Source organism: Callorhinchus milii, unplaced genomic scaffold (assembly GCF_018977255.1).
Source record: "Callorhinchus milii isolate IMCB2004 unplaced genomic scaffold, IMCB_Cmil_1.0 Scaffold2, whole genome shotgun sequence".
In the NCBI taxonomy this organism is placed as follows: domain Eukaryota; kingdom Metazoa; phylum Chordata; class Chondrichthyes; order Chimaeriformes; family Callorhinchidae; genus Callorhinchus; species Callorhinchus milii.
Genome location: NW_024704743.1, coordinates 50,541,411 through 50,568,560, shown reverse-complemented (window position 1 = coordinate 50,568,560; position 27,150 = coordinate 50,541,411). Strand labels below are relative to the sequence as shown.

The 27,150-nt window shown below is 42.9% G+C and overlaps 1 protein-coding gene across 1 annotated transcript in view; it reads left to right on the top strand.

Annotated features, from left to right (window-relative positions):
- Positions 1-26,863, top strand: part of LOC103183198 (A disintegrin and metalloproteinase with thrombospondin motifs 16) — a 120,455-nt gene extending 93,592 nt beyond the window's left edge. The window contains exons 18-23 of the mRNA XM_007900538.2: positions 7,455-7,581; positions 17,293-17,497; positions 19,383-19,577; positions 21,141-21,365; positions 24,681-24,828; positions 25,519-26,863. Of these exons, the coding sequence (XP_007898729.1) occupies positions 7,455-7,581; positions 17,293-17,497; positions 19,383-19,577; positions 21,141-21,365; positions 24,681-24,828; positions 25,519-25,634 (1,016 nt within the window). The 3' untranslated portion in view covers positions 25,635-26,863. The remainder of the gene's footprint in view (positions 1-7,454; positions 7,582-17,292; positions 17,498-19,382; positions 19,578-21,140; positions 21,366-24,680; positions 24,829-25,518) is intronic.
- The last annotated feature ends 287 nt before the right edge of the window (positions 26,864-27,150 follow it).

Sequence of the window (27,150 nt, the reverse complement as noted above, 5' to 3'; positions counted from 1 at the left end):
TTTCCATTAGCTATGTTACCCGTAGTCTTCCATAAGAATATGATGCTATACTGGCTGAATGTATGTGTACCATTTTGAAGCCTATTCTAATAGGATACGGTTCATGTTTCTTTTCTGTACAGTTGCTTATGAGGTTGTGTCTGACATGTCAGTAGGCAGTGCAGCAGTTCAATCAGCCTTTCCATATCTATCTTCACTTCTGAAATGTTGAAGATATTTTAGGGTTGCATTTTCCACTGAGCATTGAGTTATTTGCTGCCATTGCCTCTGATAGATTAAAAGCAATTTATTATTGGTGCTTGAACCTGCAGTTGGTCTTTACCGACCCCTGTCCAAAATACAGTCACTGTGAGCAGAGCAGTAGACCTACTGATAACCTGTGAGAGTGCCCATAAATGAACAATAATAGACATCAGCTGGCTATAACTTCAGTTATTTGATGTGCAAGTCAAATCTGAGTGTGCGATATTTATTACATTGAATGGACTGGAAGAGTCTTCCCATTCCTCCCCTCTTCCACCTCCTCCTGATACCCTGCTCATCCTCACTGATAAAATATATCAGATAGATTTTTTCATCCTCAACAATGAAAATACAAGTGGTGAAATATGCCAGAAAATAGACATTGTTGAGGTACCATAAGTGGGGTCGAAGGAGGGGTGTCTGAAAGGGACATGCACCCACCCCCTGTGATTTCCCCTGTTATGCTGACCTTACGTGAAATATGTATAGGATATTGAATTGAACAGGTGAAAAAACAGGAATCAGTTGGTGGGTTTGTTATAGTTTCAAATGAACAATAACTCTTTAGGCACTCGCTTCCGAAACCAAGAATTTCATCTAAAAGCCTCTGAAACCATTTAACCAATACATTTTGGCATTAAGCTTAGTGCGGAGTAAACAGTTCACACCATGTACCGTCCCCTCAGGTGTCCCGAAGTCAAGCAGCTTTAAAGGCAATAGGCATTCATTTCAGGGAAAAATAAAAAGTGGGAAGGGAAGGTAGGAAGAGGACAGTGTGTCTGTGTGTGGGGGGGTGGGGGGGGGGGGGTGCGGGGAGGAGGAAGAATCCAGTAAAGGAAATGCAGCATAATGTGAAAAACAGTGTGAGCAGCAAGAATGCAACAAGGAACAAAGCCAATGTGCTGTCCATTCAATGTTGAGGTGACTAAGTGCAGGAAATTAACCACTAATGTTTCCTTTCTGTGATTTGTAATAGAGATTGCCACAGCTTAGTTTAAACTGCTCCATTCACCTCTAGAGGATGCCCTTCAGCCCTTGAATGGAGATCCATTTACTGGCAAAGCTCAGTCCAGCTTCCCTGGTGGCTTTTATGGGGTTCTTTTACCCACTAATTTCTTTGTGAGAGCCTCTTGTGAAGCCTGCGTAAAAGATAGGTTATTTGACTGCTTCATACTCTGTGATTGTTATTGTCTGCAAGGAGTTGCTTGCACCTGTCATTGCCCTTTATACCCCACGGAGCAGCCCTAAAGAAAGGACCACACCATTTTGTGACTGACTGTTTAGTCAGGCTTCTATTGAGCAATTGACAGAAGGTCATGTCCCTGCGAGGTCAGGTTTAGAGACCTTTCTTACTTTGTGCAACAAAAAACTCAAAAGGGTCTAGAAATGTGCATCACCCTGTGTGAGGTTTGTTGGAGAGGTTGCTGGCATATATGCCAACGAACAGCTTTCCCACAAGGTTCAAGTGCAGTGCAACCGTTTTATTGCAGAGAAAGGTCAGCAATGTAGCCAAAGTAAAGTAGCTCATCAGTTAGTTCCATTGTGTGACTTTATTACTTTTTTTAAAAAAAACGATATGCTTACTAGTAAGCTGAAACCTAGTGTTCAATTACATTCACATTACCAGGCACACGATGAAGGAGAGGTAGTTTACCAAAGAACAAACTGAGTGATATTAAATATAAAATCCATGAGCACAAAAAATGTGAGAGTTATTGTTATTTTGTCATTTCAAAGTGATATGGTACAATTTGTGATTAAATGCTACTAACATATAACGTTAAGTTCCTCTAGTCACTGCTTTAACCTCTCTCCCTCTATCCCATTATTGGTGATCGTGCCTTCAGCCACAATGCTCCCAATCTCTGGAACTCTCTTTGTCTCGCTTCTTACCTTCCGCCTTCAAAATCCTCCTATAAACTTATTTTTTTTGACCATACCTTCGGTCGACACCCTTAATATCCCCATTCTCCCCGCTTGTGGATCCCCATCATCTCTGTGACATATTGTACAACGTTCAAGCATTTGTTGTTGTTCATCTTCCGTGTAATGTATGAGATAAGTGCAAGTTGCTGTTCTTACAAAATTAATGTGATCTGGCTTTGGACAAAATACTACTGTAAAAACAGCTAAGTGGGTGAAATTAAACAGACAACAACAACAACAACATGGATTTATATAGCGCCTTCCACGCCGGATGGCGTCCCAGAGTGCTTCACAGTAACAGATCCCAGGGACGAGCCAGGGGGAGGGGGAGGAAGATGACCAAAGGCGCGGTCGAAAAGAAAGGTCTTCAGCAGGGACCTGAAATTAGGAAGAGAGGGGGCGCGGCGAAGGGAGTGAGGAAGGGAGTTCCAGAGCCTCGGGGCATAGTGGCTGAAGGCACGGCCGCCGAGGGTGGAGCGGAGGACTCGGGAGACAAGAAGGAGGCCAGACCCAGAGGAATGAAGGCCACAGGTACTGTTTTGAGGAGAGAGGAGGTCAGAGAGGTGCAGAGGAGCGGAGGGATTTGAAGACAATGGTGAGGATCTTGAAATTGATCCTCTCTGGGATAGGCAGCCAGTGCAGTCTGGCAAGGACTGGGGTGATCGGGGAGCGGAGTTTGGTGCGGGTGAGAATACGGGCGGCAGCGTTTTGAATGATCTGGATTTTATGGATGGTAATGGAGGGGAGACCGGCGAGGACAGCGTTTGAATAGTTGAGCCGAGAGGTGACAAAGGCATGGACCGGGGTTTCAGCAGCTTTCAGAGAGAGGTATTGGTGGAGACAGACGATGCGTCGGAGGTGGAAGAAAGCAGTACTGGTGAGAAACCAGATGTGAGGGAGGAAGGATAATTTGGGGTCGAACCTGACGCCTAGGTTGCTTACGGGTTCAGAGAGTTTTATGGGGCATTCGGGTAGGTGAAGGAGTGGAGGAGGTAAGAACCGTGAGATTTTAGACATTGACAACAACAACAACAAGATTCCATTTATAGAGCGCCTTTCACGTCGGGAGGACGTCCCAAGGCGCTGGACAGTTGGGTCAGGACACGAGCAGGGGGGAAATAGTCAGGGTGAGGGGAGGGAAGGGAGAGAGCGAGGAGGGGGGAAATGGTCAGGGTGAAGGGAGGGAAGGGAGGGGGCGAGGAGAGGGTAGAGAGTCGAGAGGGGAGCTGAAGGCACGGTCAAAGAGAAAGGTCTTGAGACCGGCCTTGAAGGAGGAAAGGGAGGAAGCGGCGAAGGCACTGGGGGATGGAGTTCCAGAGCCTCGGGGCTGAGAGGCTGAAGGCCCGTCCACCGATGGTAGGGCAGTTGGGGCAGGGAATGTGCAGCAGACCGGAGCCAGAGGAACGGAGGGTACGGGCAGGTAGGTAGGGGAATAGTAGGTCGGAGAGATAGGAGGGAGCAAGGCCGTGAATGGGTGAGGATCTTGAATTCGATCCTCTGGGGGATGGGGAACCAGTGGAGGCGAGCGAGGGTGGGAGTGATGTGGTCCCGGAGCCTGGTGCGGGACAGTACACGAGCTGCAGAGTTCTGAATGACCTGCAGCTTGTGGAGGGAGGTGCCGGGAAGGCCGGCGAGGAGAGAGTTCCCATAGTCCAGCCTTGAGGTGACAAAGGCATGGATCAGAGTTTCAACAGCGTGAGGGGTGAGGTAGTGCCGTAGACTGGCGATGTTTCGGAGGTGATGGAAGACGTTTTTTTGAGGAGGGGGGTGATGACAGCAGTTTTGAGGAGGGCAGGGACTGATCCGGAGGAGAGGGACTGGTTGATGACATCAGCTAGTAGTGGGCAGAGGAGGGGGAGCTGGGTGACCAGCAAGTTGGTGGTGAGGGGATCGAGGAGGTGATGGTGGGTGAGAGGGAGGAGGGAGAGATGGGGAGGAAGGAATGTAGCATGGATGATGGGGAGGGTGAGGGGGACAGAGAGGGCATGGTGGTGGGTGACAAGCGGCAGGTGGATGAGGCTGCCTGGAGGATGTTGTGTATTTTAGATGAAAATGTCCATGACCTCCTCGCACTTGGCATTTGATATGAAGATTGAGGAGGCCTGAGGAGGAGCACAGAGGAGGTAGTATTGTTTTTAGCCTCCAAGATGATGTTGGGGTAGAAGGCCGTTTTTGCACGTGTCAAGGAACAGCGGTAGCTGTGGAGATGCTCGAGCCACAGTTGGCAGTGAACTATCAGGCCAGTTTTCCGCCATCTGCACGCCAGCCGGGTTTGGGTTTTTAGGCGGCAGAGATGGTTGTTGTACTAGGGGAACAGGTGGGTTTGGAGATGATCCTGGATTTCAGGGGGACGAGGGAGTTGAAGGTAGAGGAGAGGCAATCATGGAGCAGCTTCAGGATCTCCGCTGGTGGAAGGCCAGAGGGATAGGATGTTTGATGATGTTAGGGCCTTTGTGAGGGTCTTTTAGAAGGGCAGTAGAGGATGGTTGAGGGCTTGGTGGAGGAGAGAGGGTTGCTGTTTTCTTTAACTGTGACGTCACTTTGTGAATCAGTGCCGCCTCGTCACTTACACGCCCCCTCCGCTCTCTCCTGACTCCGCTCCCGATTGAGTGGCTCCTCACCTGGCTGGGCTTTATACCCACAGCTCCACCTCAGCTCCGCCCCGCGCTCTCCTGACTCCACTCCCGATTGTATTCGTATTTACTTAGACTTAACAGCCAAGGTCTTCACAAATTTGAGGATTGAGAGAGGAATGGAACGAGTGAATTTTTCAAATATATAACACATGGCTTTGAAAATGCCATCTGGTACACTTTCTGCTGCTTGTCCAGCTAGGACCACCCTACACGTTGGGATTTGGCTTGCAGGGTTAATAGCAGCTCAGTGAAAAGAATCCCTGCTCCCAGTGAAAGTGAACAAGAAAGCGGTCAAGTAGAAATGTGGTGGAAAAGGGATTTCAGCAAACATGACCCTGTTGAAGAGAGAGACTTTGAATTTTACTTGACAAGTGTTTCTTGTTATTTTTCTATTGATCATGTAATTTTTTTTAAAGAAAATGTATGAACCCTTTAAAAAGTCTTAGAATTGAGCAGCAAAGTGTTTTTCCATAAACCCTGCTTGCTGGAGAGATAAACTGAGTTCCCGTACTTGTGGGAACTTTATTTTCGTTTATGTTTATTTCTTCAATGATATCCAGCCCCCTGTTGCCAGCTACACTCAGGAGCTCACAGCTCAGCTATCATTAAAATGTTACGACTTTGAAGAATGTCTCGTTACGAGAATCTATAAATGCTAGACCCTAACCTGAACGTTCTGTGTTTCAAGACTGCTTTGCTAAATTACTATGACTTTAAATAAAAATGATGAGCATAATATATTAAGAACGTATATCAAGCATGTATTTCAACAGGAAATTAATCTAAATCTCAAGTCAGGTTCAAGAACATTAGCCTCATGTTTGATCCTCAAGCTTCACACTTTCTATCTTAAATTGCCTAAAAGCGGAATGAATTCCCTGTACATGGTAAAGTTGAATTTTTTGAGTCACCGGGTGAAAGAGAGCTGCTGTACTGAACACCTTCAAAGAGCCACCACTGATATGATGTGCCGACATGGCCTTCTGTGCTGCAAATTTCTATGGCTCAGGAGGTGGCTTCATCAACACAATAATTCCCAGCGCTGTATTACAAATGCAAATCAGGCTCTAGTCAGAACAAAAACAACAACGTGCATATTTATAGCACTCCTCACGCTTGAAAATGAAATGCAGAAATGGCATTAAAAAACCAAACACCTGATCTCAGAGTTCTGCCAATATATGGATATGTATTTCTGCCCATATTCACGGAAATGTAAATTTGTATTGCATATATATATATATATATATATGTGTGCACACACAGAGCTCCTCCCCAGCCGCTAACCATTGTGATTAGGAATGAAAATCTAAATAAGGCTTCACGCTGATAATTGTTTTACTTCTGGAAGACATTAAAACTGTGAAGCACATGGGATTAATTGGCTACATTCCTATGAATTCTGGGTTTAAGCGCTCCGAGACGCCATCTGGCATGAATGGACGCTATATAAATGCTAGTTGTAGTTGTTGGGTTTATCGTGATTTGTTTTTGGTAATGAAATGCAAAAAATCGATCCCTGGATTTACTACAACCTACATTGTGTCCAAATTAGTAATTAATGCACAGTAACACAGTCATTCGATTGCTTGATGAATTACATCTGGAAAAGTCTTTGAGGCTGAACACAGGAAATGATAAGAAATATAACAAACTGAAGGATATATGATCCACCCAAAAAAATGAATCACAGGAAGGTAGGTGCCTATGATTTTCCTGGCTCCTGTGTTTTTATAAATGGGATTTGGAGACACATTTGCGAAGGAGGAAAATGGAGACCCACATCTGTCATTTTTACATTCTCCTGTAATCGACACCAGGTAAATAAAACTGGTACACACAATCTGTATAGTACCCAATGCTTTTGAGAGAACAATGATCAGCACACCTGGAGCATAAATCTACACTATGATATTTCCTGACTAATCTGTACCAGGGCTGGTGCTGGGCTATGGATGTAGGTGTAGTGTTGTACCCTTGATTCCGGGCTTCAGGCATGGAAGTTATTTCCTTAGGGGGGGGAAGGGAATCGAGCAGTAACCACTCTAGGTCAGTGGTCAGTCTAGCATACTTGGAGCATACTCAGTAGCAGTTCAATCTAATCATTCAGAGTAAATTCAGCTGTAGAGATAGGACTTAACTGCCCTTTCTTGTTCAAAACAGTTAATACAGTCAAACCTGTTGTTTTCAGCAACCACATTCAGGGAACTAGAGCAAAGTGGCCTTTATGTAAGGGTGGCCTCTGAGTAAGAGTTCATTAGTTCATTAACTGGGCTCGACAGCAGCACATGATGGCTTGTCTCAGGTTATTTTTTCTTCAGCATACACCAGGAGGCTTTCAAAATGATTATTTGAAAATGAACCATCGCCACATATAAAAACTAGCCAACATCCTTCAAAGACTCATTTCAAAATGATTGTCTCTCGGTTTTGTTGAGATATATTGGTTGGTCACTCACTCCATGACTGTCTGTTGGACATTCCTGTACGCAAACTGGCTGTTGTGATTCGCCCACAAAATACACACTCAATCCACTTTACAATCTATCCTGTGATGTGCTTTGAGACGTCTCAGCAGTGTAATAAGATAATAAGAAATGCAAGGATTACTATTATTAAATATAGGAATGTACTTCTGTTCACTATTAGGTCAGATGGCAACCAGATTAGCTTGTTACCGGGATCTTCGAGTCCAAGTAAACCTCTCATTCTGTAACCCGAGGAGCCGGCCAGCTACGGGTGTGATCTCCTGCAATGTACAGGCTTGCCCTGCCAGGTAAGAACTGAATGCAGCTGAACAAATTATAATTTACTGAAATTTGAACTTATTGCTGTTTACACCTAACATTTGAAAGCACCAAGTATTAACTTGTTAACCAAAATGCCCCTCCCTCTCATTATGTGTTGCTAGCATGGTTGATAATGGTTCTAGATATTGTAAAACCTGTTGGTATTTGGGGGCTTTAAAACATTTGTTATATAAATTTGGTGTACACCATGAAACAGCAATTACTGCTAAGAAATAACTTTTTAATAACCCATTATTACACTGTGCGCTAATTTTTCCATGTAAAAATGTCAAAAAGAGTATAGCATGCATGATTTGTGAAGTGAAAGTATTTTCTTTTGCAGTAACTATGTAAGATTGTGTGTTGGACATCAAAAACCTAAGTGCCTATTAAGGACTTTTGTATCAGCATTTGGAACATGCGGGGCAAAGATATTATGACATTAATCCTAATGCTATGAACTTTTTAAGCCCTGAGACCTGAGGTTGGACACTTTAATTCCTTTCCCATGTCTCGATGTGGTCCAGCTCATTTCTGACGTGTTTAATGCATTGTACAAGTCTGCAAGTGAATACAAAAGCTACAGTACCTATATATAATATAATGAAAACAGGCTGGCCTGTTTAACAAAGTGAAAGTCACATGCTGTAGGCATAATGTAATTAGTATGTCAATTGTAAAATAAACAGAATGCCAGGCCAACAAATAATGGGACTGGGACCTGGCATCAGCAATTCAGGAGTATTCAGTCACTGACTTTCACAAAAGCCATTCTGTTTTCTTCCTGAAATCTGAGTTTACAGTGTGCAGATAGATCAGGATTTTATTTTGCTCAAAATGGCAAGAGTTTGTTTTCCAGTCAAGTCTGAGCGACACCATAATAATAATAATAATAATTCTTGCATTTGATATAGCGCTTTTCACGTCTTCTAGACGTCCCAAAGCGCTTCACAGAATATACTGTAAAGTGAATTGACTGTATATTTGTGGGCGAACGCAGCAGCCAATTGCGCACAGCAATGTCCCACAAACAGTCATGGATTGAAAATAACCAATTTATTATTGTTTTGTTTTGGTGGGATTATTATTAGGCGTGTGGAGTAAGGAAACTTGCCCAAGGTTTCGCCCTGCCTGGAATTGAACTCAGGTCTCTCACTTACAAAGCAAGTGCTCTAACCACTGAGTTGCACTGAGCTGTCCTTTCTCCCTCACATCCGCACCACAGCTGGCACCGCCTTCCATCACCTCCGGAACATCGCCAGACTACGGCATTACCTCACCCCTCACGCTGCTGAAACCCTGGTCCACGCCTTTGTCACCTCAAGGCTGGACTATGGGAACTCTCTCCTCGCCGGCCTTCCCGCCACCTCCCTCCACAAGCTGCAGGTCATTCAGAACTCTGCAGCTCGTGTACTGTCCTGCACCAGGCTTCGGACCACATCACTCCCACCTCGCTCGCCTCCACTGGCTCCCCATCCCCCAGAGGATTGATTTCAAGATCCTCATCCTCACCTACAAGGCCATTCACGGCCTCGCTCCCTCCTACCTCTCCAACCTACTATCCCCTACCTACCTGCCCGTACCCTCCGTTCCTCTGGCTCTGGTCTGCTCCACGTCCCCCGCCCCAACCGCCCTACCATCGGTGGTCGGGCCTTCAGCCTCTCAGCCCCCAGGCTCTGGAACTCCATCTCCCAGTGCCTTCGCCTTGCTTCCTCCCTTTCCTCCTTCAAGGCCGGTCTCAAAACCTTTCTCTTTGACCGTGCCTTCAGCTCCCCTCTCGACTCTCTTCCCCCTCCTCGCTCCCTCCCTTCCCTCCCCTCACCCTGACCATTCCCCCCTCCTTGCTCCCTCCCTTCCCTCCCCTCACCCTGACCATTTCCCCCCTGCTCGGGTCATGACCCAACTGTGCAGCGCCTTGGGACGTCCTCCTGACGTGAAAGGCGCTTTATAAATGGAATCTTCTTGTTGTTGTTGTTGTTGTTGCAGGACTCCGTCTAGGTAATTGCTTCTGTCAGCATTCTCCTTTCGTCTGAATGCATAAAATCCTTTTCTGTCTTCCGGACGATATACCCCTGTGATTTGATGATTTGAAATGCACCGAAGATCCACCGTGTCTGTCTTCCAGCTCTCTTCTCAATATGCAGAGATACCGAGTAGAGTTGCTGCCAACCCTAGTTCCTGTGAAGTTCATTCTGTTTGTCTTTGGTGTTCATTAAGGTGCATGACTCCAGAGTGAGGGAATTGGGCACTTTATTTTTTGCAGCTTTGAAAGTCATTGACTGGATTTCCATGCATTTTCCCTTAACAGTATGCCTGAATTTTAACTTTGAAAGCATTCCCCACTCTTCCCCTCACATTTTCATACTTAAGCAAACATCCACCTTCATGCAAGTGGTACCCTAGGCTACACTAAGTGCCTCTTCCCCACCCCGACACACCTACAGATACAGTGACGTGGCAGAGAACAAGAGACTGCTCCTGTGGTGACCTTTTTGCACCACTCAGCTGGATACTGTCTCTCTTACCTCTCAGGCCATTTCTCCTACAATGGCATTATTTCGCATGAGTGTAGCTGTCAGCATGTTTTTTTTATTACAGATCCAAGAGACTTTTATTTATTTGTCCAAAACATTGCACATGTAAGTCCATCAATTGGCAACTCATCCTCCAAGGCGTAAAAGTGTTTATTTTTGCCAAAGGCCTTCCTCGTGGAGTTTCAGCACGTTCAAACACAGTGAGTCAACAACAAATAAATGTACAGTGTGTTCGGCCACATTGCCAAGTTATTTAAGTTTAGATCCCCAGAAGGCACACTCATACTATACAAGGGCCCTCCCCGGTCACTGTAAAATAAGCAAACCACACCAACACACACCCAATACACTGTGCAGAGAACAGTGACTGATCCCAGCATTTTATGAGATGAGCTATGAGGTAAGGTGCAATAAGCCAAAGCTCTTTAGTTTTAAAAACAGATGCATTGGAGGGAGCCCTATTGAGCTGTGTAACATGCTGGGATAGAGAAAGTAAAAATACTTGCATTTGATATAGTGCCTTTCACATCGGGAGGATGTATCAAGCTTTTCACAGGATACTGTAAAGTGCATTGACTCGGTGAACACAGCAGCTAATTTGCGCACAGCAATGCCCCACAAACAGCCATGAAGTGAATGATCAATTTTATTGTGAACGTTTTGTGAACCCAGAATGATATGTAAAATACTTAAAAGCAGCAGAACAAGCAGACACAGGATCAGGGTATGTGAGGTGGCATGTTTAGGACAGACACACACACACAGATACTCATACACACATTGGTTTTAAAACGTACTCAGCCATATATGTCCACTCATTGTCCTGATAAATTGGGCTGTTCTGTGTCTGAGGGTAAAATTATTTCTCTATACTACAAACAATTCCACCAGTGACTTTCTTTCTCAAAGACTTGCTTCTCTGCCTCCACATTTCTTTCCAGCTGCTGAACAGCTGTGTTTTTGGCTGCCTATTTCTCCCTGACTCCTCTTTCGAAGGCACTGACTCATTCTCGGGTACCAATCCAAAGGCACCAGCAGTCCTCTAGTTCTTCTCCCAAATGGCTATTCGTCATGCGTATGCCTAAGACACAGTGAGTGTCGACAAGCTGTTACACTATGAAGGCATCACAGCTGAGACCAATCTGTCCTCAGCTGACATTGACACATGTGCACTTTCCTCCAAGGCCAGTTTACACATCCCACCCGCAGGCCTGTCTGGTCATCTAGCTCAATGATGGTTAGGAACTGAGTCTGCAACCTCTGGTCTCTATGGATTAGTCCAACACTGGGTGGCAGTTTTAGCTTGAGAGCCACATTCCCTACGCTAGGCCAGAGAGGGCCCTTGCGTAGCAGCTTTAAATAAACAAATCAGTCTTGAGCTCTTGGATCCATTCTTATTCTCCCGAATGCATGCTTAAAGAACAATATTGTGTAAACTGGTAGAATCTTACTGGTGTAATCTGGTAGAAACTTTGTTGAATCGAATTTGCAAAGCCTAGAAAAGCCTAGAAAAGGGCAATCATACTAAAAACCTTTTTCATTATGCGTGTTTTTAAGAGATAGATAGCCTGGCTTGGTTAACACTCTCATTGTGAATCAGAAGCCCCGCATGAGGATTTTGAGCTCATACTGCAGGCTGGCTCTCCAATACAGTGCTGGAGGAGTGCTGTATGGTCAGAGGTGCTGACCTTCAGGCATAGACATTAAACCAAGGACCTGTTTGCCTGTTCGGCTGAAAAGTCCCTTGGCACCATTGATCTGAGAGCTGGTGCCGACCAGATGGCCTGAATGGCCTCCTTCTCCACAGTAAATTCCTATGATTTAAAAAGTGAAGGATGTTTCTTCTGATGTCCTGACCAACATTTCCCCAGATTAAATTATTGGTCATTGTTGTTTGTGGAACAGGTTTGTACACAAATTAGCTGTGGGTGTGCCTACAACTGCATAAGTCCCTACACTTCAAAGTAAAAATCCTGTGAAGCGCTTTGAGACATTGCGATGTGATCTAATGCACTATATCAAATGCATCGTTCTTATTTTCCATGTTAATCTAATGGTGCCTGATCCTGTGAATCATTTTAAATAAATAAATGCAAAGAAACCACTCTCTCTTCAGAAGTCTATAGTGAGAAGGAAATGTCAAATATGTGCAATGTCAAAAGTAAACATTGGAACAAATTCCTCAAATGCTGATCAATATTCTCCTTGACAAATCTGTTCTTAATGGTGAGCTATTTGGTGCGTGCAGGTTTTGTCTTCTGGCTTGGACTAGTATACTGTGGCAGCTCCCCAGCTGTCTGGATGTGTGGGTGTTAGGTCCTGGAAATGTAAAACACTTCATGTGTCAGATTACTCTCAAGATTTAGAGCTGTTAGACTAAGCAAATCCCCTGGGCTCCAAAAGGCTGCAGGGTGTCGAAATGCTGTAGGTCTAGGAGTTCCTGAAGTGTGAACACTGTTAAAAATGCATCAGCGACTGGTAAGAATAGCATTTTCTCAGCCAGTTTTAATAACTGGCGGCAGTCATTCTGCGTTACAGAGGGCAATGGCCAGTAGCCAACATGTATCTCTCTCTACCCAGTCCCGCTGCCTCATCAAGGTCCATCTTAATAACCAGACCAGACAAACTGTAATGTTGCAGTCATCAGACTGGAATGCCTGATTCTCAGTGTCAGTTTTCAGCCTTGAAAATGCCCCCATCAGGGTCAGTTGCCGAGAGTTTCCCACGTCTTTTAACTCATAAATACCGAGTTCCTCGTGCACTTCCTTTTTCAAACAACATTTAAGGTAATTTTTGAATTTTCTCCATCTTAAGCAAGCATTAATACTTTGCAGCCTTTTGGTTCAAATTTCAATGAAAACCTTAAAAAGTAGTTTGTTTTTTTTCATTTCCCCTTTAGGTTTCATTCTGCACCCCTGGCAAATGCAGGGGATGTAGTCAAAGGCCTCTGTACTGGAATGAGCTGCTCAGTGTGTAATACTACAATGTGCTGCTAGCAGCAAAGTACTGTACAGCGGGAAGACTGTTCTATACTTTACACTATGAATCGGGGTCAAAACAACCTGTGACTAATTTAAAAATTGGTGCTTCTTGGACCATGCCTTGGTGTGTGTGTGTGCGTGTGTGTCTGTGTGTATGCGTTTTGTTTGCAGATCACAAAAACCTACACTCTGTGAACTAATCCTCACCTCCTCAATCCTCATGAGTTATACGAGTGCAGTGAGTAACTCAGTTAGCTAAAAGTGAATTTTATTATTATAAACTGACTTCCCATACTTTGAACACCTCCCAGGAGCAACAAGCATGGTGCCATCACGTAGACTGAGAACATTTCAGTTACACTCAGATTGGGAGAAACCTTAAGAAAGATATTTGTTTAAAAGGTGGCCTATGCCATAGAAATCTAACTAAACTTGTGGCATCCAAAATCCTCACAAAAACCTTCAAAATGCAACAACTTGCAGTTATATAGTGCTCTTCACACTGGGTAGCACCACGGAGCGCTTAAATATTTAAATTCAGGACATACTCTGAACTGAGTACTGCTGAAAACAAATTGTTTGAGTTGTGCAGCAGAAAATATTTTTGACCATGGTTTGATCTGCACAGAAAAGGGTTCAGTTTCTCTGGGATTTGTTCTATTGTGAGAAAGCACTTGTGGTGGCAGCAATTTGAGCAGCGAAATAAACATATTACCTGCGTCTGGATGTGGGTGGGTTTGCCACCACCTCTTGAATACCAAGATTTTGGTCCTATCATTTACAATGCACTGACTTTCACAGTAGCAGCACTGTTTGTCTGCTAGGGAACAGGTCACAGTCAGTCTTGTGAGAAGAAGAGTCAGGATATCATAAAGGTTTATAGCATTTTAATTGGGATTGAAAAAGTGAACCCAGATCAATGCTTTAGGATGCACAAGCCAGTAGAACAAGAGGACGTAGGTTTAGAGTTGCAAAGGCAACTTCAGGACAGACACCAGAAAGTTTTTCTTTACTGAGAGAGTACGTAATGACTGGAACAAGGGAGTGTGTTTGAAGCCAGGTGCAAGTGAACAGTCGTGTTCAATGAACAATGGACCTGAATCAGAAGAGCAGAGAATATAACAATAATAATAGTAATAATAATAATCCTTGCATTTGACATAAAGCTTTTCACGTCTTCTAGACGTCTCAAAGCACTTCACAGACTATACTGTAAAGTGAATTGACTGTATATTTGAAACATGGCAGCCAATTGTGCATAGCAGTATCCTGCAAACAGTCGTGGATTGAAGTGACCAATTTTATTTATTTTTTTCTTGAGCGATTATTATCAGGCATGTGGAGTAAGGAAACTTGCCCAAGGTTTTGCCCTGCTAGAAATCGAACCCAGGTCTCTCGCTTGTGAGACGAGTGCTCTAACCACTAAGCTACAGGACTCCACTCAAAAAGAAAGTTCATCTGAGAAGTGTGATAAACTGTTGGTTGAGTGCCCAGGTTATGATGTCTCTTTTTCTGGTCCGCACGTATAACCAATATATTTTTACCGGTTCAGTTACTCTTACACCAGCAGTCTAGGGACATGCAGTGTCTGCAAACACTGTTGATGTAAAAAAGATCGGATCATACAGAGGAGATGACATCACTCACATGGTTTACCTTATTAGTGATGCACACAGTCATTAAAACATTGCTTAAGCTGAAAGCAAATACCATTTTCTGTATCTAATATCTTTGATCGTTCTCAGATGCAGTCTGTGATCGTTGGCCGCAACCCAAATCCTAAATATGAAATCAGCAAAGAGGAAAGAAATCCTTTACTGCTTTTGCTTTCCCAAACTAGGAATCTTGCATTGATTCAGTAATAAATATAACACTAACTGCTGACTAGGATTTGGGGGGGAGGGGGCACATTTTATTTTTGTACAGCTTTCGTGACTCTGTAATGGCATCTTGTTGCCCTGTTAGTAAACGTTATATATAATCATGGAAGAATACATGGAGGAAATAATTGAAGGTAATGTCCAGAAGTGCTGACAGATGTGTTTCTGGCATCTCAGTGCTGGTTTGAGTTACAGTCCAAGGGTAGCTTACTTCCACACTGGGCTGAGCTGCAGGCCAGCCAGCTGTCATCAGCTTGCTTGCTGCCCGGACAGGAGGCTGTTTAGATTTAGGCACAGAATTACGCCATGTCATCCACCGATGGTCATCAGAGGCCTGAAGCCAGTTTGGTAATCTGCATTGGATAACATCTGTCCAAACACAGTTGCACAGCGTGTAAACGAATAATAATAAAAATAATCCTTGCAATATGATCGGTAGGTCTGTTGCTCCATTGTTGCATAGCTCAAAGCTTTTAATTCAAATCAGTTTATAAAGTATCCTGTTTAGTAGTGACGTGGATTCCTCTTTTGTTCTGTGGGATGGAATCCATAGGTTTGGCAGTAAGTGTTCTGAGCAATGGCTGGTTGAGATCTTTCAGTTACACAGCACATCTAGATGATGGGAAGAAATCCCAAGAAAGCATTTGTAGTTCGGAAGTGACTAACTCCCAAGTGTTATCATAACATTTGTTCAGTGGATTACAAAACCATGGTAACCATTTCTAGTCATGTTTTTACAACGTGGGAATAAAAAGAATCAGTTAAATGTGTGGTGCGACCATGCTCAAATGTACAGGGGCAGGACACCAAGGAATCTTCTGATGGGTGGGTTTGGAGAGATCGGGTCTGCATGAATACACCTTGCCAATGAAAAAAAGTTGAACTGACCAGTTGATTGTTTCCCTTTGTAGAATGTCACTTATAAACTCTGCCCTCATGGGATTTTCTTCACATCAAAGCCCTGGGCAGTTCAACGGTTATAGGGTTAAGTGTGGGAAGTTATGTGAGAAAAATGCCCCAGTGAGTCTGCTCACCTTTGAATGGTTGGGAACTGGAGTAGGTTCTTTCCACATTAGATTTATTTTACATCCTCTTGCTCGTGTGCTTGTGGAGTCCTGTAGCTCAGTGGTTAGAGCACTCGCTTTGCAGGCGAGAGACCTGAGTTCAATTCCAGGCAGGGTGAAACCTTGGGCAAGTTTCCTTACTCCACACGCCTAATAATAATCCCTCCAAAACCAAAAACAGTTATAAAAATTGGTCATTTTCAATCTACGACTGTTTGTGGCACATTGCTGTGCGCAATTGGCTGCCGCGTTCGCCCACAAATATACAGTCAATTCACTTTACAGTGTATTCTGTGAAGTGCTTTGGAACGTCCTTCCGACGTGAAAAGCGCTATATCAAATGCAAGGATTATTATTATTATTATTTAAAAGGTAGTGATCCATCTTGAAAGCAGCCTGCAAATACCCTGTGAAAGAGGCGAGAAAAAATAATCGAAAATTAATCTTCAGTGTATCTAGACTGGTTCAATTGGTAGCACCCGTGCCTTTGAGTCAAAAGTTTTGTTCAAGCCTTGTTTTGAGTTCACAGATAAGGCTAATGCTGCAATGCATTGCTGGAGGATGTGCAGCATCTTTCAGATCAGATTTTAAACCAAAATCCCCTCTGCCCATTAATAATTATATAATTGGTCATTCACTTCATGGCTGTTTGCAGGATATTGCTCTGAGTAATTGTCTGCCTACAAAAATACACTTACTACAGTTTACAGTATCCTGTGAAGCATTTTGAGATGTCCTCCCGGGGTGAAGGGCACAATAACAAATGCAAGGATTATTATTATTTTGTGTACACACAATTTAGGGCACACAAGGATTTTCAGGGAGAAATTCTACCTGGGTTCATATTTACTCTATTTTTGTTGCATTTTAGAGGGCCCAGAATTTGGCAAATTGCTGGATTAAGGTTTAATTTTGAAAGCGTTTTTTAGTGCTTCTCAAAATAATTTATATAAAAAAAGCTGTGAAATTCAGGCTGTGTTTAAGATTTTGCTTAATTTTGAACTCTCTGAAGTGCTACTTAAATCTAGACTCAGGTGAATTTCTCCCCAACTGACTTAAATTGGAGGTGCAAATTGAACAAGAGAGATTTAGTGAAACTTAAATTCATCTGGCTAACACTGAACAATCGGTTCCTAAGGTGGGATCAGGTAAAAAAGTAAACACGACCTTGCATTCCAACTGTCAGGTTTAATCCTCCACTTTAATGTGCGCGTGTGAACGATTTTGATGTTTCTACAGCTGGGCCATTGGGGACTGGGGAGAGTGCAGCCAGACATGCGGAACAGGTGAACAGCTCAGACAAGTCCAATGTGTCCGAAGAGTTGCCTTCAACAAGCTGGAAAATGTGCACGACTCTCTGTGCCCAGTGCCTGTGCCTGTGCGAAGGCAAAGGTGTAACACCCGAGACTGTCCACCTGCCTGGAGCCTTGGAGCTTGGTCTGAGGTGTGTAGTAAACCTGCTGGAGTGTTGGGTAACCAGGAGCTATTGTGGGCTCTCCTGATGCTTCTGGTTCTTTGACGTGTCGTCCCACAACCAATCACACTACATAGACAATACCAGAAGTAAGCAACTGCTTGATCTAATGATCTTGGACAGATAGAAAGCCTTTATTTAACTTTCATTTCCAATGTTTTCTCCACCGCCAACCCACCGTGAGTTCTATTTCCATAGGAACAGGAGGTCCCGTTCAGCCCATCAAGCCTGTCCCACCAGTTTATTAGATCTTGGCAGATCTTGTAATCTCAATACCCTTTCGCCATACCCCTTAATTAGTATCAGATCATCTCGCTTTTCAAACATCCCTTTCACTTCTCCGGGATTCTGGAGCAGGGCATTCCACATCTTCACAAGTTTCTGCGTGAAGAGTTGCTTCCTGATCTCAGTTATACTTGTCTTGGCTCCGATTTAAATTCTATGGAACAAGCTCAGAGGGCTGAATGGCCTCCTCCTGTTCTTGATTTCCTAGGAACAGGAAATAATTAAACTTAAATAAAGGCCTCTTATCTTGTGTTTTCTCAAGATCAGATCAACTATTTACCTAATTTACCTGGTAAATTCCATGCAACATTCAAAGAGTTCCCAATGTGGGCTGTTTTCAATTACTTGATTTCAGCAGAAAGGGCACTACAATGCTTGTTCATACCAGAGAGGTGGGTGGAAATAAACCAAGGGCTTCTGCTCCTCATTGCTACTGGCCGAAGGTCCTTGTTGGAGGACAGGATTGGATCCAGCTGTGTTGCCCTCAGCGAGTGAAGATCCTGGTGATGCTGAGTGCATACTCATTGGGGAAGAATAGTCACTTAGGTGAGGTACCAGATGGCATAAAACACCTTGTGGAACTATTCTCCAGAGTGAGAGAGGACCTTCAGGAGAGGTGAGGGAATATTTGGTCAGGGGAAGGGCTGGAAACAAACAAATTGAAGGAAAAAAACAATGAAAACATTTAAACAAGGAATGCTGCAATACAGCAGAAAATCCACTAGGATTAGCTGGTTATTTAGTTTCTGACATCGCAGTTATTTTCTGTTTCCTTTTATTCACAGCAGGTGTAATTGGTGTAATAATAATTATTCTGCACTTAGAAATACTAGCAAGGGGCATCCACAGTCATTTGACACATTGAAAGTGATTTCCAGGTTAGAAAATAGTCAATAGAATCAAATGCAGGGTACATCAGACCACATGTGCTGTACAAGCTCCTAACATGAAATAGCTAATAGTGGTTAGTGACATAAAAGCAATTATACGAGCACATATAGAGCAGGTGACTTAAATTACTCGACCCCAGCTCTCATGGTTTGACAGCTTCTTCCGCTCTCCATTATGTAACTGTTTAACAGTGACTTGTAGCTCTCAATGACTGCATGTGCCTTTCATTGCCTTTGCAGCTTTCAAATTGGGCAATTTCTTCTTTTAAGAAAACTTAAATCAACGGATGCAGCCTTTGCTTAGTAATTATATGGAGTTCCTGTTGGTGTAATAGGATGAGAAATGGCTCAAATTATTTCCTTTGATACTGTCTTGCAGCCTCCTGCTTGTTTTAAACAGATTTTTGATACTGCAGAAATGCCACAAAAAACAAACTGTGTGTGCTGTTATGCTGCAGTCATCATTTCCCTGAAGCTTTCAAATCATCCAGTGATGATAATTTTTTGCTTCAGACTAAAACAAATAGTATTAGCGCGGAAGGTCAGCTGCGTAATGTTTATGAGAAATGGAAGCACTCAAACTGATTCTGTGTGACAACAGGGGAACATGAATTTAAGTCTGAATGACATGATTTATAAGCTGGTCTAGTCAGTCATTAAAATATTTTATTTCTGTCCAGTGTTCTCGGACATGTGGAAAAGGATGGAGGAAGAGGATTGTTGTTTGCAAGAGTACGAATCCCGCTCCCAAAGCCCAGATCCTACACGGCAGTGCGTGCAAGGCAGAACCTAAGCCCAAAAGCCAAGAAACCTGCCTGCTGAAACGCTGCCACAAACATCGCAAACTGCAGTGGTTTATATTAACATGGAGCGAGGTACAGTAACAGATTACAGTAACGTTGAAAACAATAATGAATTAATAGATTGCTCATAATTCAACGAGAGTAGTGGCTAGCCAGGAGTGATAAAACAAGTCATGAAGAGGGAAGCAATGAGTGAGCTTTAACCAGTTGTGCCTCAAGGTGAAACGATAGACTTAAAACGTGAATCAGTCATTTACACCAAAGACTTTGTGGCTTCATTGTGCTTTTGGTTAGTTTTTATTTAGGGAAATCTGACCGTCAATATCAGCCTCATTCACCACAAGTGGATGCACATCACTGATTGTTCTTCCCGTGACTTCCAGTAACTTTCAGTGATTCCGATCACAAAGAGGGACTGCCTTAAGTAAATGGTGGACTTGTTGAATCTGTTCAGAAATACTCATATCAAGTCCCTAAGACCAACTGTTTGGAAACATTGTCATTCCTAAAATGTACACCGAGCAACATATTGCTTATCAAGCAGTGATTGTGAAATATATCCTGTCTGAGTTAATTGGGAAAACTGCAATCTAAGAAGATCTGTTATGTTGTGTAAAATGTGGCGATGTTTAGTGTTTGCTCTGCTGGTATCCATCTTAGTATTTGTTGTTACCTTAGACCCAAACTAGTGCCAGTTGATTTCATAAATAATTTATTATGTGTGTCCCTTTTCTTTCATTGTTTCGTGGGTTTAAAATCATTCCTTTTTAAAAAGGTGCATTTCTTGCCTAGTAATATTTACAGTAATTCACATCAAACTACCTAGAAACAATACCATCAAAGAGTACAGTAAAACCCATATAAGTCTTACCTTTATAAATTGTCTAACCGCCTATGTCATACATTCATTCGAATCCCATTCAGTTTCAAAACCACTTAGATTTCTTTGCTCGACTTGTATTAATCACCTCCTAACTCGTAACGCCACTCCCCTACCCTCCATTACTCCCCCACGTACCGGCTGCTTTGAATTGCAAGAAATGACGTCCTGACCCGTCGACGCATGCGCACTTACAGTCCGCTGCATTGAATCAAAGGAAACATAGCCTTCATCTGTCGCCACAGGCATTAATTTCCCGTGATTCAATGCGATCCCAACGCTTGCCAGTAAGTGCGCATTCGGCGACGGGTCAAGATGCATTAAATCGCGGGAAATGTAGCCTTGAACCGTCACCATATCCGCACTTGCCAGCTGCATTGAGTTACTAAGCATGCACAGTGTAGATTTTTCATTGAATCGATTCATACAGTTTGCCTGCAATTTGGACTTTGTGTAAGTCATATTGAATGTTATGGTCCCAACTGATACGATTTATGTGAGTTATACTGTATTTACCAAATAACACATCGCTGATGAAACTACCATTGTGTAATTCCTTCTGAAAATACCTGAGTATTTTTAATATATTAGCTTGGAAAAATGCAGTCACTGCACTTTACAGAATACCCTGAGAAGCACTTTGGGACGTTGTACACCAAAGACGCTATACCACATGTAAGATTATTATTACTATCATAAATGTTTGAGGTTGCACACCAAGGTTCTGGTTTCATCTACGTTGGTGCTTTTTCCAGTGTTCTACAAGTTGCGGTAAAGGCGTTCAGAAGAGACACTTAAAATGTGCGGTGAAAGATGCTTCTGGTAAATACAAAGACTATGCTTACAAACGGTGCCATCACTTGCCAAAACCTAACATCGAACTGGAGAGAGCTTGCATCCTTAGTGCCTGCCCAAGATCATCCAATGACAGGGTGCTTAGCAATGCACTAGCAAGCTGGTATGCCTCACCATGGTCTCAGGTAAGACTCTGCAGTTCTTAGTTCTTTTGTGTTTTTTTTCATTCAGCTGGGTGTCTGAGACATGCGGAAATCCATCACCATGCTTAAGAGTATCCAAACAAGACTGAGAATTCCATGCATCTCACCTACACGTGGAAATTCCAGTGTTTTAGAATGGAATGCTTTCCCTGAAGGGATGCATCCTGCTTACCTATTTCTACAACAACAACGTGCACTTATATAGTGCCCTCCCTCCACGCAGGGTAGCATCTCAGAGCGCTTAACAGTGGCGGTGCCTGACTCCGAGCCGGGGGAGTGGCGGGGGGGAGGTGGCCATAAGCATGGTCAATGAGGAAGATTTTCAGGCGGGACTTGAAAAAGGGGAGAGAGGGGGCAAGGAGGGATTCAGAAAGGGTGTTCCAGAGTTTCAGGGAGTAGTGGCTGAAAGCACGACTTCCGATGGTGGGGCAGAGGGTGCGAGGGATGAGCAGGAGGCCGGTGCCAGTTGAGTGGAGGCACCGGGTGATGGAATGAGGAGTGAGGAGGTCGGAGAGGTAGGGAGGTGCCAGAGAGTGAATGGATTCTAATTCTAAGGAGTATTAGGCTTGGTAGTTCTTAGGTCCAATGGAGCAGGGCTCCAGTAATACCATAATACCACTAGATTGATATCTTAGTACATCAGCACGTCTCAAGCACTTACAACAATGTCTTCCTTTCAAGGTCAGTGACTGGTATATGGACAGACTGACAGCAATTTAAAAGTTCAGCATATTTCCAATTACAACTTCAATTTGCACTTATAGAGACAGTACGTTTCTTGTATGAGAGCCCACATTCTTAGATTCCTTTTCCATTAAATCTTCAGGCTTTGACCTGCAGGGGGGATTCATTATAACGTGGGGTCTGGGACCATAAACAGTCCCAATGGTTTAAAACAAAGATCCAAAACACAATCGTCTTCCAGGTTGTCACCAGGTTACCACTAATGTAACACGGGTGCTGCACTATGCACAGGAAGCGTTGCTGAAGTCACTTTGTTCACAAAATGGGGCATTTCCTGTGTATATGAGCAATGTGTAGAAAGTGTTGTCAGCTGCAACCTAATGACCCACAAGGCAGCCATTGTTTAGTGCAGGAAGCTGGCTCAACAGGGTACTGTCTCAAGTATACGTTGTTTCCAGTGGAGCGCACATCCACAGTACACCTCACTAAAGCAGACCCATACACCTTATAACAGCACGGCCTTGGATTCTCATTATTTACTTTTCCCGGGTTTTTGTGCACACTTAATCCTTAGGCTCCGCCACTGTTAAGCTCTCCTGGACGCTGCCCCATGTGAAGGACACTATATAAATGCAAGTTGTTGTTGTTTGTTGTTGATTTATATAATTGTATTGCTCAGAACGTATTGTTCTTCAAATGTATTGTGCTTTCACTGCGATGCCCTCACCTTCATAATTTATATCTAATGTATAAAAGGATAGTTTTTTCTGCACTACACATTGAGTGTAAGAACGGGCTAGCCACTGTTATGCTTGGACCTGCTAGCCAGACATTCATTCAGTCCTGGGGTTTATTTGATCTTCTGCTGATGAGTAATATGAATTCTTCCTTAAAGGACAAAGAAGCGAGCAGCTTTTAAACATATTGCAATGTTTAGCAAACTTGCGCAAAATGTGTTGACAGCACCTATCATCAACAAGCTAAGGAGAAAGCAAAGAAGGCATTTAATTTTAATAGAGAAACTTGGCGAGCTGTGTCCACTAGTCAGCCAGCTGCTCTAATTGGTCGCTGTAGTATATGAAGGATGTATTGCTCACTGCCTTACATTACCTGCATTCCTATCAATTGGTTGAAATCTGATAGGTTTAAACAGGGTAAAGTAGCGTCCTGGGTTTCGAAATCACACATGCTTTTGGGCTTAACTCGATTGTCACACAATATTTAGAACCATGCTGTGTTTTGGAAGAAAAGGTCTTAAATTCGGTCAGAATTTGGATGTTGATGCCAATGTAGTATCAAAAGAAAACTGCAGAAAATTGGCCTAGCCTACAAAACACACAGTCACTACTTTACAATCAATCCTGTGAAGAGCTTTGAGATAACCTCCTGACGTGAACAGCGCAATATCAAATGCAAGGATTTTATTACTGTACAAACTCAGGTTGAAGTTAAGTCTCCCTTTCAATTCCCTGCACAATTGTGAATTTTAAGAGAAATTTCTGCCCCCATATTTCCTAATGTCCAAAGTTCAGTGAAAGATATTGAGCACAACAAAAGTCAAGCAATCCTATTTGTTTCAATGGATCTCCCTAAACAAAATACACATTTCTGTATTTTCATTTGAAATCAATATGTGTGTGTGTCAGCTTGGTCCGGTTGATAACACTCTTGCCTCTGAGGTCAGAAGGTTGTGGGTTCATTAATTAATTGAATAATCAAGGTTACATTGCTCTCTGGCTCTCCTTGGCTCTTTCCGTCTACCTGGGGCTTATTTTATGGATTCTATCATCCTATAGTACCTCACCTTTAGTCATGGGTTAACACACAATGAGTCCCGGCAGACTATTTGAGAGTGAGAACGTCACAGCAAAGCCCAATGCTGTCCTTACTCTGTACTAGCACACCTCCACTGGACATCTCTACCTGGCGATCAGGAGCAGGATCCTGGCTGATTTTCCCCCTCAGTATCCCAGGACGTTGATGAAAATAGTAGCATCACTTCTGACAGATTAAGAGCAGCTAATTTAGCACAGACTGGGGTTTGAACCCTGGATGTACTCCGAGAACCATTGCCAAAGCTTGGAATACATTGGTTCTATGCTACAATACAATTTACATTTATATAGCACTTTTCACATCAGGAGGACGTCTCAAAAGTGCTTAATAATGCTGACTTGGCACTTGAGCTGGAACCGAGGGGTGGGGAGAGGAGAAAGGTGAGAAATTTTATGTGAATATGATGATACTTTGTTGCCATAGATTCACATACATTTAAAGAAACGTGCAATTCCCTCAGCCCCACCCCCATAATAATAATAATCCTTGCATTTGATACAGCACTTTATCAACCCGTCGAGATGTCTCAAAGCATTTCACAGGATATACAGTAAAGTGGTGTGACTGTGCGTGAATTTAGTCAAGATAAGTAGTTGGTGAAGCTGCAGTCATTAGGTTTGAGAAAAGATTGCATTCCTTGTCCAAATCCATTTGTTCACATGTTTGCAAGGAGCACATTGCCTTGCGGAATGGCTGGCCATTATTTGTAATATGGAGGTAAAGAATTATCCATATACAACTCTGACTGATTTTCTCTTTGAAACATTTGCTTTGCAGTGTTCAGTGACCTGCGGGGGAGGAGTGCGAGCTCGTGGCGTGCAGTGCCTTGCATACGGCAGACCTACCACAGGCTGCCTCCAGCATCAGAGACCTGTAGCTTCAGAAGCTTGCAACACTAACTTCTGTCCTGTGCCTGAAAAGAAAGGTAAAATCACAAACAGTGTTGTGTTGTCCCTAAACCTATTCTATTCCTTCATTATCCTGGAAACTGCCCTTAATACATATATAAATTGATATACATATATAGCATGTTTCACGTCAGGAAGACTTTCCAGGCGCTTAATAATCCTGACTTGGCACCCGAGCTGGGACCACGATGATGTTAGTAGCAATAGCTGTGATAGTGAGAGAGGCTGGAGGTGAGAGAGGGACCACAGATCAGATAACTAGCTTTTTCCTGCAATAATTCTTCTGTGAAGGACCAAATACCTGGAAGGATGAGTGTCCCATCACACTATTATACAGATCTGAGACTGTAAGCATGGCAATGGTAATAGTTGACAGCAAATTTGAACTCGTTGATGTTTGCATATAATAAATCATATAAATGCTTCAATTTGTAAGTCTTAATTATTGCATCCGTCACAAAACCAAAATAGAGTGGCACTGTTATTTAGGGTTGAGGGACCTCATTTGTTTGTGTTTCTAAAGTTGCTGGAACAAGAGTTGTAAAATTATGTTTCACGTAAGATATATCTCTTGGGAAGGGTGGTTCGGGGTAAGATCTCTGTAGAGATGTAAGCCTTGTAATTTGTGAATGGATGTAAAAATGGATCTTTTTTCCCCCTCTCCTCTGTTCCTCAACGCTTCTCTTTCACCACCACGCCCACTGAAGATGTGTTTTGCAAGGATTATTTCAATTGGTGCTACCTGGTGCCTCAGCACGGTGTCTGCAGCCACAAGTTCTACGGGCAACAGTGCTGCAAGTCCTGCTCCAAATCAAATATATAGACTGCCTCCATCGATGTCCCAACTACATTAACATTGAAATAACAATACTGCACATTGTACTATGGGCTGCATCGGCTAACTGATGAGAGTAAAGATATCTGACTTTAGCTACGGAACCTGGTAGCATTCCACTCAACAAGCAGCGGCAAAAGGGAACTGTTCTTACAACCACCAGATCAGAGATAAATCAGAGATAACTTTGCAGCACTGCCTGGACTGGGATCATCGGATTCCCAGGCAACAATGAACAGTATCAAACTGTACAACACAAAGTACTTAAGTGAAGGACTAAAAAAAATGTTTCCATCTGAAACTCATTCAAAGGAACGATTGATGTCAGCGTGAGTCTCTGTGGAATGAACTGTACAAAGACTTTGGGGGGGGCAAAAAAGCAGGAGGAAGGCATTTTAAAATACTGTATGAACAGGGTGAGGGAGAGTAAGTTGAAGTGAATTGTCCCAGCATATTTATTTTACCTCATACAGATTGAATGCTGACAATTAAAGAAAACCGCATTGTGCTGTACTGGAACTACTGTAGCTAACATACCATTGTAGCATACATTTTGCCCACTGGTTTCAAGATACTTTAAATAACCCAATGGTGCTATATGATTCTAGTAAAGAGCATGTATCTGTTAATAATTAAAAGGTATGCTCTTGAAACACATATTCAAACCTGTATTAGCAGATCCAAATGGAATATTTTGAGGCAGAGAGAATGAATTGTTTCAGTGACTGGCGGGAGGTTCAAGGTTATTTATTTATTGATCTCTGCAGATTTATCGAACGACAGGTTTTTTTTTAGAACTGGCAGCTTTCTTTATGGGAAAATAAAGTTCTGCTCTGTAACTGCAAGAGAGATGAGGACGCCGAACAATATTCTGCGTCAATGATTTTTTTTCAGAAAAGTACCTTTCATTATAATATTTCACTTTGTTATTGTCAAACGTTGTGGTATCACCAAATTAACAACGGTGCTTTCAAGTGCAACCATTAGTAGAATGTTTAAAAAGTCTAATTTATTTGCAATTATCCTCAACATTTTTTGAATCTTTTTGCCTTTTGTGAAAAGCACTGCACAGGTTTTCTTTAAAAAAAAGGTCAGAATTGATAAAGTACAATGGCTACTTTGGACTTTATGCAGCTCTGTGCAGTCATACTGTAAACGTTTTTCACCCAGTTGTGAGAAAAATATTTATGTTTTTATGGAGTTTTGTAATAAAAGTTCAACTGAATTTTCAGTTTCAGCCTTGTAGGTTATCCTACATTTCTGCCCCAATAATCTCAGAATGTTTCCTTTTTTAAAAAAAAGTATTGATGCTACTTGAGAGGAACGATATTTGGCAAATTTTATTAATTTTGCCGACAGAAACATACGACTACACTGTGCAGGCAGAGGAAAAGCTATTGTAAAGCAGTAACCTAGAATCATAGAAATTCACAGCACAAGAGGCCATTCTGCCCATCAAGTCTGCACCATCTCTCAGAACACACTATACTTTCAATCCCGCTAT